We start from the raw sequence: 20,302 nt of genomic DNA, 5'->3' as shown, positions 1-20,302 counted from the left end.
TGACAGGCACTGGCAGACTGTCAAGGATGGTGGATAACTGCTGTGCACCAGGTTGCACAAATAGGCGTGGGAAAAAGAAAGGTGTATCGTATTATCGCATTCCTAAAGACGCGGAGAGGAGGGAGAAGTGGATTGGAGCGATTAAAAGAGCCAGGAGCCTTCAGAAAAAGACTGAAAGATGGGACCCCCCGGCCGTTGGCTTTCGCTTATGCAGTGATCACTTCATATCAGGTGGGTGAAGGAATACAGTACAATGCTACAAAAAGTTTCTGGTCAGTTTAATTAAATTTAATTAGTTTAATTTAAGAAGTAGCACCCAGTTATTATAGCTAACGGACACTGTGATGTCCCTTTTTAACTCAACAAGTGTGGCTCTGGCGCAGCCTAGCCAGTTAGCAAGTTAGCTTGTAGCAAGCTAGTGGTAAACAAACCCGTGTTGAAATATTCCTTCTTATTTTGTAGGGAGAAAGAGTGATAATCCGTTGAGTCCGGATTTTATCCCCTCAATTTTCGATTACCTTCCATCTCCAGAGAAGAGGAGACATAAAACGAGACTGGAGGTTTTTAACAGAAGGCAGAAGGCTAAACTGCACAAAGTAGAGCAGGCAAAGATATCTGCAGAAGCCATCCGTCAAAGGTGGGTAGATCAAACTCCTGTCTGATTACATGTTGGGTCTACTTGTGATCGGTGTGTTATTCAGATTATTTTATTTCAAATAGTTAACTGCCGTGATATGGTTATAAACAATAACGTCACACCAGTCATTTAATGAAGGCTAATATCATATGATTTCCATTATATTTAATCTCTCTAATTTTGTACTATAAAGCCGAATTTCACTTGAATTAAAATGAGAAGTATACTCGCTCGGTAAGAAAACACTGGCACCGGTGGTCATGTTGACTGCCAAAATGGTGGCTCCCAACCAAAAGTCACGTGACCGCAGGAGCTCTCTTGGAGTGGAGTGCTCAGTCTTCAGCAGTGGTTCTTCTGGACAATTTTCGGGATACGTTACAGATACAAGTTTTGAGGTAAGTCTAGTAGCAGCTAATCTGGCAAAAACATTGTATGCTGTATCATTTTAACGTTGCTGAAGTAAAATTATTTGAGCCAAATAAAGTGTATTAACATGCTTAAGCTTATCAGCTTGTTAGGTTGCTAGCTAACCTCAGTGAATTGTGTTAAAGTTAGCCTAGCTAGACCAGTTCTACGTCACCTCGTTCAATGCGAACAGAATGCATTTGTGAAGGCTAATCTCCACAGCATCCGTCCTGTTACTGTTATTACTGGCGGCTGTCATTGTGGTCAGATCTGAGAGGGATGAAAACGAACACGTAATGAACAAATACACATCCGTGTGTGGTTTAGTGAGTAGGCCTAGCTAGTAGCGGTGCAACGGATCATCATTGATCCGTGATCCGTTCGGATCAATTATTTCGGTTTCGCATTCATCAACTTTTTAGTAGCTACGAAAAGTTTGGAGTTACGAACAAAATCTACAAACGCTGGCGACCGTGTGTAGAGTTTGTTTACAGTGTTCGTAAGCACATATAACGCTTCACTGTTGGAAATGACAGTATTCATATTGCGCTGTGTTATGTACACAAGACGCAGATGCCTTTGAAACACGCGATCTAAAAACGAAAACATGTTTTATATGTAGTAACAATTGTTGGCAATTGGCAGGTTTAAGATCCACATTAGGTTCATGGTTGTGAATTATCTATGTAAATCGACTCTATAGATAACACATTCATTCTACATGTTGAATGATGATAGCGTAATACAAATATAGGCTATACATACAATGACAAAACTGCCGTGGGCGATATGTTATCCGTATCCTTTGTTAAAGTTAATGTTCAATAGCTCTATGCCAATGGGAACAACAGAACGTGCGCATTACATATGGACCAATGCGACACGTTCATTACGGCCATGGACCGATAAACACTCAGTACCGTACGCACACCAACCGGCATTTGCGTGTTTAACACTGGCGTTACCGCCGCTTAACTTAAATAATGAAGAACTGCTTTTAATTACGACTTGGCCGAGATCTTAACGTGCTGTTCATGTGTTTCCCATGAATAGCCTACTACTATAACTCGGAGCGGAGCAGGATATAATGCGCATGTGCGACGTTGCTAGGCAACGTGTACAAAGGCTGGGGGGGGGGGGGGGTTTTGTTTGTCACCTTTTTCAGCCCTTCTGAGTTTGCAGGTATGATGAAAAATAAAATGAAGAAATAAATTTAATGATCATATTTATCCAGTTGTTTGTATTATAAAGTTATTTTCCTTTTAATTTCACCAGTTTTACATTATTTTGATCCAAAATCGCTGAATTTTCATATTCACGTTCAAACACTGAGAACGGCTGCTCGGTGAGGCACCAACCTGCTGACATACTATTCACCCTATTACGCCCCGCCCATTTTTAACGGCTTTTTTCTTCCGCTTTGTGTATGATCTTCCGGTCAGCTAGTTCCTGTTAGAGCTGTTAGAGAAATCACGGGTTAGGTCATCAGCCAAAGAGGTGAAAGCATCCAGATGCAACCCAGTGTAAAGTAGGCTCAGGTTGTCATTTCGCACAAGCTCTTGATATTTTGCAGTGCTCGCTGAGCACTGGGTTGCCTGGTCACACAGCAGAGTCAGGGGGCCCTATGGATGGAGACACCAACGCGGGCAATACGAGGTTCCCAGAGCCAATTGTGGAAGTCCCCCCGAACTGTCTTTGTGCATACCATTTATAGAAGAAAATATGTGTACATCCAAAGTGTGTGTGTGCTCACCTGAGGTAATCATTAACAATGTGTGCCACCCCAAGGGGACATAGGTCCATCCATAGGGCCCCCTGACGCATGTCAGATGTTTGTTTTTTCCCCATATTCCTCTTACCCAACCTTTGTCCTCAGAGAGTATCTACCTCTGTATATCACCCCAGATTTAATACACCACATATTCCCCCCTTCGAGACTACACAGAGTCTCGAAACTAAAAGAATAAACCATACATGAATACAATTGTGATATAGATAACAATTCCTCCAATACATGCTTTCTACAGCATAACTTTAACACTAATACAATTTTATGGATATAATAACTTTATGGAGTGTGAGAGCAAAAAACCTGTCCGGCAGCCATCTTCCCAAGTTACCCTCAAACAATCTAGACAGGAAAATTCTCCCACGGCCCCTCTGCCCTAGGCGACCACACAAAGTACTCCAGCCCTATCAAAAGAAGGAACTCTAATTATTTATAACAATATAGAATGTAACTTAAGCAAATACATATGGAAACCTCAGAAATCAAAATCGAAACGATGTCCAAATTCTGGCTGGTCGACCCATCGCACCTTCCAATGGACCTTTCCCTGCCTAGACCCAATTTCCCTAGGCGTTAAAGAAAAAGAAAACATCTGAGGTCCCAATATATCTACTCAATATCAGATAACATCATTCCCCACACATTGATACAGAGACAATATTATGGACGTTTAAGTATAACTCATACAAATATATGTAAGAAAAAGACACAGTAGTGGTTCACACTGCAGCTCCTTTGCAGCAGCGTTGACGACTCTCCGTGTAGGGTTGCTCATATGTCAAATCCGAACACTTTGTTACCATGTCCTGGTTCAGAATCCTTCAGTCCCTTTTAATTGTCCAGTTTGAGTGTCTGGATCCCTCCAGTGTAAATTCCCCCCTTGTCCTTATGGAAGGAAAGAAAAACAAAAACCAGTATCTTTGCAGAAAACAACAGATGCAAAGTAAAACATCAAACACTGATTATAATGTCAGATTCACAATATCATATTATTATAGGTTATGATTTCCATATTTCCCCCTAAACCTAGAATCCCCCAGTATAACTACCACATGACAACACTCTAATAGATATAAATGTCATGAGCATATCAAAATCGGACGTTCAATATGGATATGTCTCCAGTACCTTTCCTTCTATCCACACTTCTGCCTCGTCGCCATCTATACTAGCCACCTGTAATAGTGGCATCTGAGATGGATCACCAGGCATCACAACACCAACCCATCTCATTATCATCGCCTTTGCGAAGGTCAATAACAGTGTACAGAAACAGAACATCGCACACAATGATATAAGCACTACCACCATGACTTGAACCAATACTGCTCCTAGCAGTCCGAATTTGTTCTGCAACCAAGCATTTGCAGACCCTCCTGCTCCTTGTGATGGGCCAAACTCATCCCTTATATGCTTCAATGCGTCTATCACTCTAGTTATATTGTCCGAACGATCTGGAATTACCGTGTAACCAGCGTCTCGGGTTAAATTCAACGCCACACATAGGCCACTTTGTTTGGCCAAAATATAGTCCAGCGCCATATCATGCTTTAACAATGTCAGCCTATGGCTCTTTTGAGTATTGGATAAGAAGTCAAATCCCCTTATGGTTTGATGCGCAAACCCCTGCAAGGTATAAGTGATATTATCAATGTGATCCGCCAAAAATGTCACCCCATACCATGGAAATAGCCCTATACCCCATTTTTCTCCTATACTGATCCTCCAATGGTAGGATTCCAAATTATGAAATTGTGTCAACTCCCTTTTCTTTCTACCTTCGGAGAGACTATTAGATTGATTCCTATCATGTATTCCCTCCTATCAAAATCAACAAACTCCTCTTCCAGATCTAGATTAACCTCCTGAGCTGTCTCTGATGACTCAACATCCTTCTCCTCTCTCCACTGTTCTCCAACTCCAAAAGTCTCCTCTTGAGTTTCCTCTGAAGTTACACTCACGGGCGAAATGGCCACACTGTCCGCAATTATAGCATGCTTCTGAAGATGGTTGGAAATATGGCTCGAATCTTCCTTCTCTTCCTCCTAAATTTCCTCTACCTCTTCCTCTCCAGGTCTGCATCTGACCGGAAGTTGGTTGTGTGAAGGGACCGGCTGGGACCACTAATGTTGACTGTGCTGGTGGAAACTGAACTTGGTTTTGCTGTGGTTGTGGTAGCTGTTGATTCAATAGAGACTGACTCGGTATCACCAGAGCCTGCATCTTCTCCTTCTTGGTATCCATCAACTGCACTTGGTTGAGTTTTCGGAGGATCTCTTGATCCTGTTCTTTCTGATCGCTTTCCTTCTTCCTGTGTAGCTCCACCTGATGAGCTATATGGTCCATATAAACACTCTTCGTCATGCTTCCAAGACCAACCACTTCGGCTAGTTTACTCCTCACTGGCTGAGGAAGCCCCTTCAGTATTTTGGCTCGTAAAATTGACTGCTCCATTCGACCTGAATCCGGGTCATTTCCAGTAATGTTTCTCCACTTTTGAATGGCTCTTGACACATAGGCCCTTGGATTTTCTTCTTGCCCCAGTGGTTCAATAAGAACATTGTCGGGGTGTACATTTGTTGGAAATGTATCTCTCAGTGCTCTTCACACTCGAGCTCTGTTTGCCGAAAACAGCTCTGGATCGCTTACAGCAGTTCCCACATATCAGTTCAGTCCATCTCTCTGTAGAATCTCTTCCATAGCTGGAACCCCAAGAAGGTTAGCTAACAATCTCTTGATATCTCCCATGGCGAATTGTGTTCCCACCATGAGCTCATCCATCTTTGAAGTCCACGGATGTGCTCCATCTTGAAGAGTAGGCAACTTCTCCATTATATCTGACATATCGGTATTCTGCCAAGGCTTGTACTCCAAATTCTGTCCACAAACTATTACAGGAAGCATCTTCTTAAGTGTTCCTTTTCTTGGGCGAAGTGAATATCTCGCATTTGTTTCTCGGGAATGTTTTCCTTGCAGCTCTTCCTTCTCCGTCCGCAATACTTCTATGCGGCATATCAACCTTCTTTTACGTTCTGATGTAGTGGCTCTCTCCAAAGCCGTTATACTTTCGTCGATCATTTCTTCCATCTGTTTTATAACCTTCTTTCTGTCTTCCTTCCTGGTAGTACTGGAGATTGTAGGTTCAAATCCTACTGACGTCGAGGGACCCTCGCCCCCTGAATATTCATCGTTGTCTCCAATCTCACATTCACTAGAGTCATCATCTCTCGAGTCCTCTTCCGTCTCTGTGTTATCTCCTCTCTTTTCCGCTTTAGCCAGCATCCGCCTGACTGCTGGGTCATACCCGCCCCTAGCCTCTTCTTGATCACTCTGGTCATCATCCTCGGACTTTCTTCTCCTGATCCTCAGTTTTCCCCCTGTTTCCAACCGGGTCGTTTTCTTCTTACTTTTGGCACTTGGATACATTGTTATAGTTGTTTTCGCTCGTCCCATTTCTATTACTTGGTCATCTTCATCTCGGATGCGGTACCCACCCCTTTGGCTGATCACTGGGTGTTGGGGATAGATTTCCTCAATGGTCCCCTCTTTCTTATAAGGTGGAGGGCTCTTTATTGGTTCCGTATGCGAAAAAGGTGTATTCATTTCCGCCGCCAGTTTTTGTATTTCCTTTGCATTTTTCCGAATTACTTCCGCGCTTCTCTCATTCTTACCTTTTGTTACTTGTAACCGTTTCTGTCCCTCATTTTCAAACAATTGAAGAATGCCGAGCTCTATCTGTCTCTTTTCTTAAGTTGCCTCCCTTTCTTGCCCTTCTTTTGGTCAGTTTTGTAGGTAGAAACGAGCACCTGCATTGTTTTGATTACATCGAGGTTAAGCGTCCCTTCCACTGGCCATGGTTGTTCAATATCAGGCCAACGTTTGTGCCATTTCTCAGACATCTTTTCAATACCTTTAATTAAAGGATTATTTTTCTGTACTACATCCCCAGGAGTAATTACATTTGGATTGGTAGTTTTAATGTTCTTTTTCTTCATTTTGACAAGTGTTCTACGTTCCCAAATCCTAAGTTAACCCTATTGCTGAAACTTCTAAACTACTTAAAGCTATTGTAATCACTTCTCCCTCTCTTTTTATTTATTTTATTATCAATTGTTCCATAAATCATCCACTCAATTAAACCAATCAATCAATCAATCAATCAATCAATCAATCAATCAATCAATCAATCCATCGACCAAACTAATCAACTAATCAATCAATCAATCAATCAATCAATGTTAGGTGTTGTGCACTCAATTCATTACTCGATTGTAATTTGGTATTGCAATGGAAAAAGATATAAAGGAAGCCCCACTTTAAGGGACTGAACAGCTTATTTCCATAAAAACAAAGCCACCAAAACAAAGCCACAGGTACTACAGTCTGAACCGACAACCAATAATCCACGCCCATGCGCTCCCAACAGAGTCAATCTCCAAACCCTAACACTCTGATAACTATTTCAAATGCTTGTACTCAGTCTGTGGCCAAGCCTTATTCCAACCCAACTACAGCAGGTATACTCGTGAATGCAAATCCTGCAATTTATTAACCCCAATTCGGTTTAGAAGTGTTTAAATACTCATATAATAAAATATATGAAAGTACACCAAAGGCATATCAATGATGTTAACTATAAATGAACACACTTGAATATAGTCAAAAAGCAGGTATAGAAGAGTGGACAAGAACTGTACTGGCCTGGATTCAGACTGGATTGATGCTGCACCCTCTGTAGTCAGCAATCCTCAGTCCCTATCGTATCCTGGCCAGGTTTTCACGTCCTCTGCAGCCCCTTCTCTGCGTTTCAGCTCCCTCACATACAGATGATGGGGAGGAAGGAGGAGACCCCCCTTTTCCCAACCAAACTCCAACAGAAAAAGGAAATTGAAGTAGCAGGTCTTTGTTTGGCAAAGACAAACTCAATAGATACCCAGCGTTTGTATATTACTTCAAAAAGTGACTTTATAGTCATGCATAGGCATATAAGTATCTCAAATGATCTCTCCACTTTTCTTCAAAATCATAAACGTCTTTTCTGGGGGCTCATACACTTTAACCAATTTAAAAATGTTCCCTTAACAGAGACTCATCATTTGTAGCAGATTCGAAAATGTTCCCCAGAAAGGTCATCAGTTTTAGCCAAATAGAAGTCCTCTGAGAAAAAGTTCATATATGTACTTACATATATATTTTACTGTTTCCAAATGTCCTCTTCTTGGAGGCTCATATATTTTACTAACACGAAGTCAAAACATCTTCTTCAAAGAGGCTCATATGTTTTAATAGTACACAGAATCCTTTTTCCTGGATTTTACTGAATCTCTTCTCTCCTATCTCGCCCTCAAACGTTGGGCTATTTTTAGCCCTTCACACACACAGATGCAGCAGAGCCCAGCTCCGTCCAGCACCCCATAAATTCAGCATTCTTCCAAACACACAGTATGCATTCAATCCTAACTTTCACCAAGAGCTCTCATTCATACATTTCCCTATAGCATGCTTTTCCTTGCCGCTCCTATTATCCCTTTATTTCTAAATTTCTGCTACCTTAATAGGTGTAAAATACTCAAATGACTAATCCCAACATTCGTTCGTCAACAAATGCCAAATAGAAACCAATGAATTTCTTATTCTACACCCAGTTCCCAGAACAGACCCAAAAAATCAACCTAGTAACTTTTCAGGATTTTTAGGCCCATCTAACATCGCCTCTTCTGAGGGCTTTATCCAAATCCGCTGCTATTTTTCCTTTAATTTCCTTTATCCTTATTCCTTTCTATATTTTTACCGTTGACCAATAGGCTACGAGCACAATGGAACTTCCGGCTAACTTCCGTGTGTTGCGTGTACGCTCGACAACTTCCGGTAGGTCGTGTTGTTGTGGTGATTTCCCGGAGATGCTAGTTTCAAGTTGCTGAGTAATAGAGTAAAATGTAGTACAATGAGCGGATTTCGGATAAAAGAGAGAAGGATGTCGTATCAACGAGTCAAAAAATCGGCCCTACATTGTTGTGTACAAATTTGTCTCGGTACAATAGTACTATTAGCTTCCATAGCTTGTCAGTGATACAGTCTATTTGATTTGCAGGTACGCATATTGTCCCCACTTAAAAATTGCAGTATACCTAGCTAGACTCCACAGGTTCAAATCAACTTTTAGACATATCTTATGTATTTTACCTAGCTGGGATGTTCAGCATACATGGGAAAGCAAACTATACTACACCACTGGTTGCTATCAGTGAAAACACAGTAGTAACGGCAGCATACACTGGTAGATTATAACGTGAATTGGTTAACCTAGAGAGCAAAGAACCAAAATAACACGGTTAACCCAGGAACATGGGTAACTATCTTAACGCTACATTCATCCTACACTCAAACTGTGAGGTGGTTTTGACTTGTCCATTGACGGATGACATAACGCTCTCACACACACTACTCCTGTCACTGGATCTTTCCTGAGGGGAAATACAACACCGAAATTAAAACACACACAACCAGTTGCTCTTAAAGTATTTAGTACATTTACACGATTTGATTTAGAAGTATTTAGCTGCTAGATATTCAATGTAGCTCGCTAACGTTAACAGCTGAGCTGACAGCTGAGACGTTAGGTAACGCGAACAGCTTGACTTACCTTCAAAGTTGTGGATGTAACTTGATATGTACAGTTTAAATCCCTTTTCACGCTTACAACCGGGTGCAGGTGAACAGTGGTCGACAATCCTGTGGACGTCATTCACGTCAATCTCTGAAATATGCCATCTTTTCACGCTCAAAACCAAAAACTGCAGTGAACCGGAAATGGGTACGTGTACACTCAAGGCGCCGGAAGTAGAACTTAGTTACGTGCACGTAGCCTATTGCCAGAGAACTTTTAATATTGACGAGAACGTTCACTCTCAAAACCGTTCCGGTATGGTACTGCACCTGGGGGGCGCTGGTGGGCCAGTGCAGAATGAATGTGGTCCTATGGAGCCCCACCCATAGATTCCTACATTTCTTTGGATATAATTTTTTTTTAAATCACTGCTATAGTTTTTTAAACATGGAATGGATAATCCTCACAAACGACACATAGCTAGTATTTTATATTCGCTTGATTTTGACTAAAATTAGGTTTTTGTAAATCGGATGACGTCATGCGTGATAAATTGCTTTACGGCACCTTGTGTCTCTCCTTCCCTTTCCTTTCCCTCGCAGCAACAGCTGCATACGATCGCAGCTGATTTGGCTCCGTGGGACTGATTTGAACTCGGCTCTACATGTTTTGAAAAGGTGTGACATTATTTGATACTCATAATTTACAAATCTTAACAAACAATTAAGTGTTAATGAAGACTTTCTGATGTGAATATGTCGTTTTTGAAAAAATACGTTATTTGGTTGCTTCAGTTGGCTATATTAGCACTGTGAGTACTATTACCAGAGGGAACTTTGCTAACGTTAGATATGGTCAGCAGAAAAAAAAAGCTTTGACAATAAAAGTGTGTGGTTAACTGGTGAAAGTATGATGCTGACGAGTTAATACAAGCGTGTATGAAAACAGTTTGTCGATTATATAATGTTAACATATTGTTTTAGTCATCCATCCAAAGTTGTAAGTGAGATCAGAAATGGGAGCTAGGCTAAAGCTAAACGATATTTGACGAGATGCATAGATCTTCGTGCTCCCGGCGCCATGTGACCTTATCATTTTATCTCTGTCACATTCACATATCATTCATGTACATGCTCATAGTTCTGTGTAACTTACACCAGTCATAGACATGACGAGCTACTGTTATCAAAGCAGTTAAAACAAAAAAACCTTCAAGAGAAAAGACACAGAAAGGTTGATATGGTTTGTTGCAGACTAGTCAAAAACAAGCCTGCATTCATTTATTTATACTGTATTAATTAACTTGTAAATGTAGATACTTTTTTTTCTGCCACCTTTTTCTCGTTGATGGCAGAGAGGCCCCTGTTTCTTATCCGGATCTCTGCCCCCAGCCTACACATTGTACATTTTTTAATCGAGATTTCCTCGATTAAAAGGGCATGTTCCGGGTGGTCTCTGTGGAACTCTTTGAAGGCCTCTGTTCCCTCCAGTGTCTTCTCAAGGTTCTGTCGTACCCCACTCTTTGGCCAGAAGGTATTGATGTTTCTTCCAAATGCCTCCTCCAGATCCCTCACCGCATTAAAGAACCTGGTTGAAGGCCTCATCAAATTCGCGTTGGGAGTGAAGCGTTTGGCTTCCAGAAATGGGTGCTCCTGTGGAGACGCGTAACTGTGATCATGCAGTGTGGAGCCCAGCAGCAGCACTTCACAGTGATGACAGACCTGGATGGCTTGATCCTTCTGCAGCATCCTGACCAACCAGCCGGCAACATAAAATAGCCCCTCTTCGAGGATACAGTCACCAATGGTCTATGGAGGTAAGCGGAAAAAATCTTAGTTTACATGTAAGAGCATATATAGGATGTATTGCATATTGTAGCTTGTCAATTTGCATTTATATTTTAATAATATATCAGTGTATTGATAATGTAGTTAGTTAGGATTTTATGCAAGTGAAATGCAGTGACTGTGTGTTGGTTGTATAATCAGATGACCTGGTCCTCCACAATATCCTGCGCCACCATTTCCTCAGTGGTCCCCTCTGTAGGCAGTGTTTTGGGCTGGAGAGTGAGGGTGGCTGGATTGTGGTCCCCGGGGGATGGAGTGGTGGGCTGAGGTAACATTTCACTCTATGGAGGTAAGTGGAAGTAATGTTAATTCACACGCAAGACATGCAAGGGCATATTTAGGTTGTATTGCACATTGTAGCCTGTGCATTTATATTTTAGTTATATATCAGTGTAGTTTGTATCATTATATTTGTATTTTACTTTGTATTATTCCTGACCCATAGTTATTGTTATCATAATAACAATGTTGTCTACAATGACCTGCACCTCCATATCCTCATTGGTCCTGGAAGGTGGAGCGGCGAGTTGAAGGTTGGCCAGAAGAGGAAATCCGGCATCTTCCTCACAGTTGGAGGTGTTCGACAGTGATGTCATGATATGCGACACACTCAGCCCCCTTAATGCTGCCGTGAATTCCATGGCGCTTGGATTGTATTTGTGCCCTCCTTTGCCACGGATCAGAGAGAAAAGGTTCTACTCACAACAGAAGGAGAAGGTTGTTAGTGATTGAATGGCTCCCCTGATGGTGTCTGCAATCTCCTCCGACAGCATGGAGCTGGAGGAAAAGAAGTATCCAATTGGCTGGAAGACATTGGGAAAGTGCTTGTTAGGTATGTTTCTCACATAATGAATGATTCCATTCTCAGTAATGGAATAGAATATAAATTGTTGTAGCTTACCTGCTTCCACTTCCCCAGGATTCCCCTGGTCATCAGGACCATTGCCTGCTTGGCGGCATTTCCGTTAGCGGACACCCCATAAATAGTGTCCGTTTTTCTGTTGTAATCGAACTGCCTTTTTATGGCCATTTCGTCAAAAATTAGTGTACATAGCCTCTCGGCAGATGTCATAGAAGAGACCTTCAGTTTCATCTGGGCGAGAATCCCATGGAGGTAACCTGGCTGTTGGGGATGTAATCAGAGTTGGAGATCAATGTGTAAGTTCTTCATTTACTTTGAAAAAAGCCAAAATCTAAATTGGATACCGATCAGAGGAGAGGAAGATGAATTGAACTGAAAATCTATCCATCCATCTCCCACAGAACATCACTAGTTTCTCACACTGTTCTGATTTGATATAGGTCTATAATAAGGTGTATTATTGTTGTAGCCTAGAAATCTAGATGCATCCTTGCAATATTTATATAATATATAGATTATCTACAGTACAGGGTTTAGATCTAGTCAGTGTGCAAGTGCGCCATATCAGACAAAACCTTGTATTCTTGAAATCTTCATTGGGATTGTCTGTTTTATACATTTTTCTAAATTTGGTCTCTACAATGATAATGTCTCACATGACTTATTGCAAAATGTTTATTGAAATAACATCTTTCTTACAGAGAAGTATCCAACTCGTGCCGTAACGAATCTGTGAAGAGTTGTAGGTGAGGGCAGTGCAAAAATACTGCGCAAATATCTGTAATTCTTAGGGCTGCTGTGTAGAATTTGCAGCCCCATTTCCTTCAGAGTCCTTCCAAATCTCCTCCCTCTACCCTTTTTCCCTGCCTCTGACAGCTGGGCCCGGATGAAATCACGGCACTTTTCTGAGCAGTTGGGCAGGATCTCTTTAAGGCTACATGGGGAGAAAATGTTAAGTCCAAAAAACAAGTGTGTACAGCTACATTATACTATTTCCAAAAGTCAAAACCTTTATGCTGTTGTAGACCTTTGGTAATACATTTTGTGTATATGACATATACAGGAAAAAGTAATAGAAATTCAGATCAGGAAAAGGAATGGAAAAGTTAGGGCATTTTTAAGTTTGACTTCAAGTGGGTACTCTGTAATTGTACACCTTATTCTGTGACTGTGTTTTACTTACACTAATGAAACCTCATCTTATTAACTTAGGGCAGAATTTTCCGATGTGCTTACCTGCACACCTTTTAGGTCAAGTTAGTCTGTGACTAAAATGTCATAAGGCCAGTTGTGTATTCTTGCAACAGACTTAGGACTTTTGCAAAATGCGTGCAGGCTGAAAAGCACACAGCTATGCACTTTTGAACTTTTGCAAATGGAAGAATTCTGCCCTTATTGTTTTGTTGGCCTTACTTTGACTGTTTAGCCTTTCGTCCCTTCGACTTTTTACGCTTTGCCTTTGCCTTTTGACCTGCACCCTTTCTTTTAAGCAGCGCCACCTCAGCCTCCAGTTCTTTAATTCTCTATAAAAGACACAAAGGCATAACTTCATAACTGAATAGTGAAATGCTACGTCATTGAACAATTCAACCTCATTGTTCTTGTTTTTCTTCCAGAATCTGCTCACTGAGATGGTTACCTGTCTTAACTGCTCCTCCTCTGGTCCTTTCTCTCTCTTTTCATCTGTCCCTTTTTGTGTATTTGCCCTTTCCTCTGTTCTTTCTCCTTCAGTGCCTTCTTCTGTCCCTTGTACTTCAAGAGCTCCTTCAAGAGCTACAATTTCCCTTTCCTGCACCTTATTCTTTTCATCTTTTGAAAGTTTATAAATGTTAATATTAGTCAGTCTGTCATGATAATTTATGAACTCTGTTAACTCATCGTTTATTGTCATCTTACCTCTGTTGATTCTCTGCCTTTTCAGAGGAGAGGCAAGCAGTGGTGGGTTTCCACAGTTCACCAATGTGGGGATGGCTTCTTGTGTGAGTGCTTTTCTTCCATTAGACTAGTACAGAACATGAAGGACATCGTCAAGGACAGTAATGTCACTGTTGACTAAAAATGTTTCACTAATGTTACACACCAGCACAACTCACTTTTCGAAGAAAGCGCTCCTCAAAATGTAGCTCACACACCACATATCCTCCCTGCATCATTTCTGCATGGGACAGACTAAGTCTGAGGTCAGCCCTTCTGATATTAATGAGCCATCTTTTCCTCCTGAAAGTGAAATCTGATTAAATGTAGTCTTTTTGGACCTGTGTTCTGTTGTAGGTGTCTTGGTTTTCATTCCGTTTCTGTTCAGCCACAACTTTGTTTGCTGTATTGTTTTGTTTACTTTAGGGTTAGGGTTAGGGGTTAGGGTTTCTGTTCTTGTAATCTCTCATTCACGAAGGCTTTGAAGTCTGCAGTTGTATGTATTTATCTATGTATCTATCTATATATATATATATGTATTTATGTTATCTATGTATGGAGTAATGACATCCATGAAGACCATGTGTTGAGCTCCTAAATGCTGACATTTTTTTTTCTCTGCCACCTTTTTCATGAAGAGGCCCCCGTCCCTGTTTCATATTCTGATCTCGGCCCTTAGCCTGCACATTGTAAATTATGTAATTGAGATCGCCTCATTTAGCTGGCATGTTTCTGGGTGGTGTGTGTATGTGTTTGTGTTTTAAATAAAAGTCATTAAAATCAGTCCAGTTACAAGGCTGATGCATGCTTTTTTTTTGTCTGTGTTAGGATGATGATGGGCAATCAATCCTAAGATTACCCTGAAGGCACACCTCCTTTAGCATTTGACAAATTATTCGCAGACCTGTGTTTATGAAGTAATTGAGCAAAGTACAATCAGTGATGTCTCTAGTCACATTTGTCAACTTCCTTCAGGCATTGACAATTGCGCAGATTTTCCCTCCAAATTTTTTAAATACCGGCTTTCTTGCGAAGCCGAGCGCAGATAGGCTGCATATAGTACAGATATAACTGAATATAGAAGGAAAACATGTTACCTTTCATCATCCTTGGGGAAGCTGAAATAGGACAGTCCTTTTTGAGAATTTTTGCAATTAATTGCAGCACACTGACGCGGCATCTTTATCTTAATCAACTTTTTTTTACGGAATGTTTAATGTTTAATGTTCTAGAAAGCGGGATTTATCCTTAAGGTAGCAATATCGAGCATACGCTCAAGGTAAGAAAACAAACACATGCTCGTAATCAGTTAACTTTCAAATTTATTTTTACAATACAATGTATGTGTGTGGTAGGATCAGTACATCCAAAGTTGACCATAATCAAATAAAAAAGTTCGATTGTAATGTCCTTTCAGAGTCCTCCTTAAGAGCTTTCTTCTTCTTCTCTTTTAACGGCGGTTGGCACCTTAAGAGCGTTGTTGATGTTCTGTGGACAGGTACCACAAAGCGTATTCTTCGGTCGTAACCAGTCGTGAGTTCTTCATTGACCAATCGGCTTTCATTAGCCAGATGCTAGCAGAACCTGGGTCGCAACTGCCCAACCTGTAAGAAAACAAAAGGCTATGACCCCCAGATTATTCCACTTTTGACGAAAAATCCCTGTCGACCTCTCGGAAACCACAGTAGTATTTTGGATTTTGTAGACGATATGCTAGGAGAATGATGTAGCTAGCCGCCTAGCTCCATAGGGGTCCATGTATTCTGCACTCGCCCGCGATCGCCCCCTAGGTGAACTGCAGCCAAATTCGGTACAATGGGGGTGAATAGAGAGTGAAGGGGCTTTCCGTAGACGGGCTTTGCTATTGCCCTGGGCCCAGGGTTATTTACCTTACCTTCCAAATCTGACGATCTTTCAAAGTCAATTTTCCCGCAGTGCCTACTTTACAAATGTCTTACCGTTAAGAAGCTCGGGGGCCTGTCTTCGTTAATCTTGCACCGTTATGTAGCTCCAGGCCCGTCGCGTTCAGGTAGGCATGGTAGGCAATTGCCTAGGGCCCCCGAGTAGGAGGAGGCCCCCCAAAGACGACAGGTCAAGATTTATTTATTTTTTTTTTTTTTTTTTTTCAAAATTCAAAGAAAAGTCTGATACAAATGCAACATGAATCAAACAACATGCATACCAATAAGACAGGTCATGTATTCAACAGCAATGACGATTTTAAATAGCTTCATAATAATAAGCAGTCATCTGTATATGAAGGGCTCTGCTGCGACTGCGAGGGCAGCAACAGCGCCTCCCTAGAGCATGCGATGTCCGAAAAGCGCAACGACACATTGTAGTCGAAATACCCCAGCTCGAGGGGGCCCCCCCTTTCCCATGCATTAGCGCGACAGCGTCAAGTGCAAGTGAAAAGTGAAAAATTAAAATGAAGCGAAATTATCTCTCCGGCAATCAAAAAAAGAAGAAGAAAAGGGAAGAGGAGCAGAAAAGAAAACAAGACACCGGTAAGTAGAATATACACAATCAACATGAAAATTGTGCCAGGCAGGGTATACCATATTTTGCTAGAGTAGCGAGGTTGTAACGACGACTAGCTAGGAACCAGTGGTTTGGCATGCTAGCATGCTAACCAAACTTAAACTGCTACCTTTGACTTCACTATAAGTTCATAACGTTATCAGCTGGCCAAATTGATCAACGATTAATTCCTCTTAATATCCTAAATAAACTTCACATATGTTTTCAGTCGTTAGAGCCTTGAGACAACCAGTGAAATAGTTATTCCTGTAGTAGCTAGCTATTTAATAGGAGATTAACATGGGAGTTTACAATAATTTTGCTAGAATACCATTGGGTTGATTTACTTACTTTATTTACATTTTAACGGTTAACATCCCGGCGCAGATCAGCCACATGAAGAAAACAGCCACTTTAGTGTCAATTAATCCTTTTCTAAACCTATTCTGCTGTTTGTTGTTGTTGGTCTCCATGATAGCTGTAAATACCACTGGACCACCGTTAAAAACTGTACCGATAGCTTTGAGCTTTTTCTATGGGACACAGACAGTACACAGACACACACAGACACACCACGGGTGCGGGGATGGCGCTGTTGCCACTCACAGAATTGATTTCAGGAAAACAGCTCGTCTTAGTGACTGTATTTCTGTTTTCAAACCAGTGAAAACGGGATTATTGTAAGATTTTATTATTTTTTTTTTTTTTACTTTTTTTTGGTGAAGCAGTGCTTCACCTGTAGTCGTATAGAAACCGCCACTAAACCGCCTAGTAGGAACTGTGTGTAATGCTTTTAATATCTATTTCACCACAATTATCAGACTGTAAAATGATAGGATTTCAAAAGCATTTGAAAAATAACCAAGCTAATCATACAGTACTTATTCTTTCTCCAAGGGGCATTGCTGAAATTTCTTCATCCCGCTCTACCAAGTGTTGTCTCTGGTGCTACTGAAGGTAACGTTCTTTTCTACCTATTATTAGTGCCTTCTATCAACACACTTGATGTTATCAAAATGACTTTACATTTTTCTAATTCAAGTCATAGTTGTGTGTATTCATTCCACTTGCCCACAGAGTCTTCTGGACATTTCAAATATGTGGGACATTCACTAATGTTAATGAATAACTGAGTTGTTGAGATCAATGCATGCAAAATGTGCAATATAAATAAAAAGAATATTATTTATGTATTTATTTATTTTTGCACCAGGGCCATCAACATCGTCTTCGTCACATGTTTATGAGGAGGAGCAAGTGGAAGACAACATTGCGGCGTCCACACCACTTCCCAGCAGTGGTTCAACAGAAGGTGCATTAAGCCGCACAATTTCAACTTATCACCTATCATAGTGACCCAAAGTTATAGCAGCATGTGCTGTGAAAGTGTATTAAAATGACCATTTGCTATAAAGCGTTACACAAGTAGATCACCATACCTTAAGCATTTAGTTGTCGTACTTCACACATGAAACTGTGCCATGAATTAATTTGTAATTACATATTTTTCAGCAGTGCCATCAACTCCATCACGACTTGAGGAGGAGCAAGTGGAAGCATCCACACCACTTCCCAGCAGTGGTTCAACAGAAGGTGCATTAAGCCGCACAATTTCAACTTATCACCTAACACCCATGTGCTATGAAAGCGTATTAAAATGACCCTTTCTTTTTAAAGCATTATACAAGTAGATCACCATTCCCTAGTTGCTGTACTTACCACATGGCAATTGTGCTATAAATTAATTTGCAACTATATGTTTTCAACAGTGCCATCAACTCCATCTCCACTTCATGAGGAGGACAAAGAGGAAGATGACATTGACATGGCAGAGACCACCCCACCATCCAGAACTGGGGTACCTGTAGGTATTGCAAGCACCACATTAAGTGATGACCCAGGATGTTGGCCCAGTGTCCTAACAAGCAGTATGCGCTGTGAAATAGTCAAAAAAGGACCTGTGCAAATCATGGACATTGAATTCCCGCAAAACTTAGACAATCCTCCTCGAAGATTCACCAAGGACAGTTACAAAAGAACCATGAAAAATGGTGAGAATATACATCGATCGTGGCTGGTGTATTCCATCCACACAGATGGAGTGTTCTGTTTCCCTTGTACTGTTTTCGGGAAGCGTGAGCGTGACAATGCCTTAACGACCTGTGGCTACGGTGGATGGAAGAACCTTTCCTATCGCCTAAAAAAACACGAGTGCACAAAGGTGCACTGTGACAATGTGAAAAAGTGGCACGACCTTCAGAGGAGACTGCAAACCAGTACACTGATTGATCAAAGACAGATGGAGTTGATGCAACTTGAAGTTGAACACTGGAAAGGCGTGATTCGGAGAGTGATTGCCATAGTTTCCCATCTGGCAGAACGCAACCAGGCTTTGAGAGGAACTACCAGTACCGTGTATGATCGCCACAATGGGAATTTTCTGGCTCAAGTGGAACTCCTAGCACAGTTTGATCCGGTAATGAATGAACACATCAGACGAATACAATGCAAAGAGACAAAGGTGCATTACCTGAGTGGAGTCATTCAGAACGAAATCATTCAGCTGGTCGGAGACAAAATCCTACAGGAGATTGCAAGAAGAGTGCACAAAGCAAAATACTTCTCCGTGATCATGGATTGCACTCCTGACATCAGCCACAAGGAACAACTTTCTGTTGTTCTCAGGATTGTCAACTGTGAAACACCTGTTTCTATTGCTGAGCATTTTTTGGGATTTGTACATGTTGAAGACACAACTGGTAAAGGGCTCAGTGAAATCCTGCTTGACCAGTTGGAGAAGCACAACCTCAGCATTTCAGATTGCCGTGGGCAGTCATACGACAATGGCAGCAATATGATGGGCCACAAACAGGGTGTGCAGGCAAGAATTTTAGAGCTGAACAACAAGGCGCTATGCATCCCATGCAGCAGTCACACACTAAATCTGGTTGTGTCAGATGCTGCCAAGTCTTCAGTGTTGTCCATGTCTTTTTTTGGTATGCTGCAACGACTGTACAACCTTTTCAGTTCCTCTGTGCACCGCTGGGCAATTTTGAAGCAGCATGTGAAGCAGCTCACCCTTAAGCCACTTTCAGGGACGAGATGGGAGGCCCGAATTGACAGTGTGAAGGTAGTGCGGTACCATCTACCTGAAATACTAGACGGACTGTCAGCACTGGAGACATATGCTACAGAGAAGGGGGACTCAGAGACCATGTCCTCAGCAAAAAGCTTACATGGTGAGCTTAAAACATGGTCCTTTCTTCTGTGCACAATAACCTGGTACAACGTTTTGTATCAGGTTAACCATATGAGCAAGCTCCTCCAGAGCCCGGATGTTTCAATGCAAACACTGAAAAAAGAAACCGAGGGAGTGACAGAGTACCTAGAAGATTTCAGGGAAAATGGACTCGCATCAAGCCAAACGGATGCAATGGAGATTGCAGAAGATCTGGAAATTGAGAGGAAATTGCCTGAGAAAAGGCAACGTAAAAAGAAAAGGCAGTTCCTTTACGAGAGTACAGATGAAACCCAATCGACCCCAGAAGAGGCCTTCAGAAGGGACTTCTTCCTGCCTTTGGTTGACACTGCCATCACCAGCCTAAAAGACAGATTTTCCAGACTGGAGGGGGTGTATGCCCTGTACGACTTCCTGTTCAGTATTGATATCATGAGGGCCACAATCAAGACTGGGAAATTGCATGAGAGATGCAGGAAAGTG

The 20,302-nt window shown here is 41.5% G+C and overlaps 1 protein-coding gene and 1 long non-coding RNA gene across 3 annotated transcripts; one reads left to right on the top strand and one right to left on the bottom strand.

The window, feature by feature from the left end:
* Positions 1-9,757: 9,757 nt before the first annotated feature.
* On the bottom strand, positions 9,758-11,976 carry LOC134866354 (uncharacterized). 2 transcript variants are annotated; one of them, XM_063886474.1, is made up of 3 exons: positions 11,768-11,976; positions 11,432-11,566; positions 9,758-11,246 (listed from the first exon to the last, which is right to left on the bottom strand). In XM_063886474.1, the coding sequence occupies exons 1-3, from the start codon at positions 11,924-11,926 to the stop codon at positions 10,737-10,739; spliced, it is 804 nt and encodes a 267-aa protein (XP_063742544.1). In that variant the 5' UTR covers positions 11,927-11,976; the 3' UTR covers positions 9,758-10,736. The 2 variants fall into 2 exon arrangements, with proteins under 2 accessions (XP_063742544.1, XP_063742545.1); XM_063886475.1 differs by having other exon boundaries at positions 11,774-11,976.
* LOC134866355 (uncharacterized) lies at positions 9,798-11,996 on the top strand. Its single transcript, XR_010166036.1, has 3 exons — positions 9,798-10,115; positions 11,004-11,254; positions 11,427-11,996. It is a non-coding gene; the product is annotated as an uncharacterized LOC134866355 (long non-coding RNA).
* The last annotated feature ends 8,306 nt before the right edge of the window (positions 11,997-20,302 follow it).

Source organism: Eleginops maclovinus, chromosome 6, assembly GCF_036324505.1.
Source record: "Eleginops maclovinus isolate JMC-PN-2008 ecotype Puerto Natales chromosome 6, JC_Emac_rtc_rv5, whole genome shotgun sequence".
Lineage (NCBI taxonomy): Eukaryota > Metazoa > Chordata > Actinopteri > Perciformes > Eleginopidae > Eleginops > Eleginops maclovinus.
The sequence above is the reverse complement of the archived record's forward strand: the minus strand, read 5'-3'. Positions and strand labels throughout refer to the sequence as shown.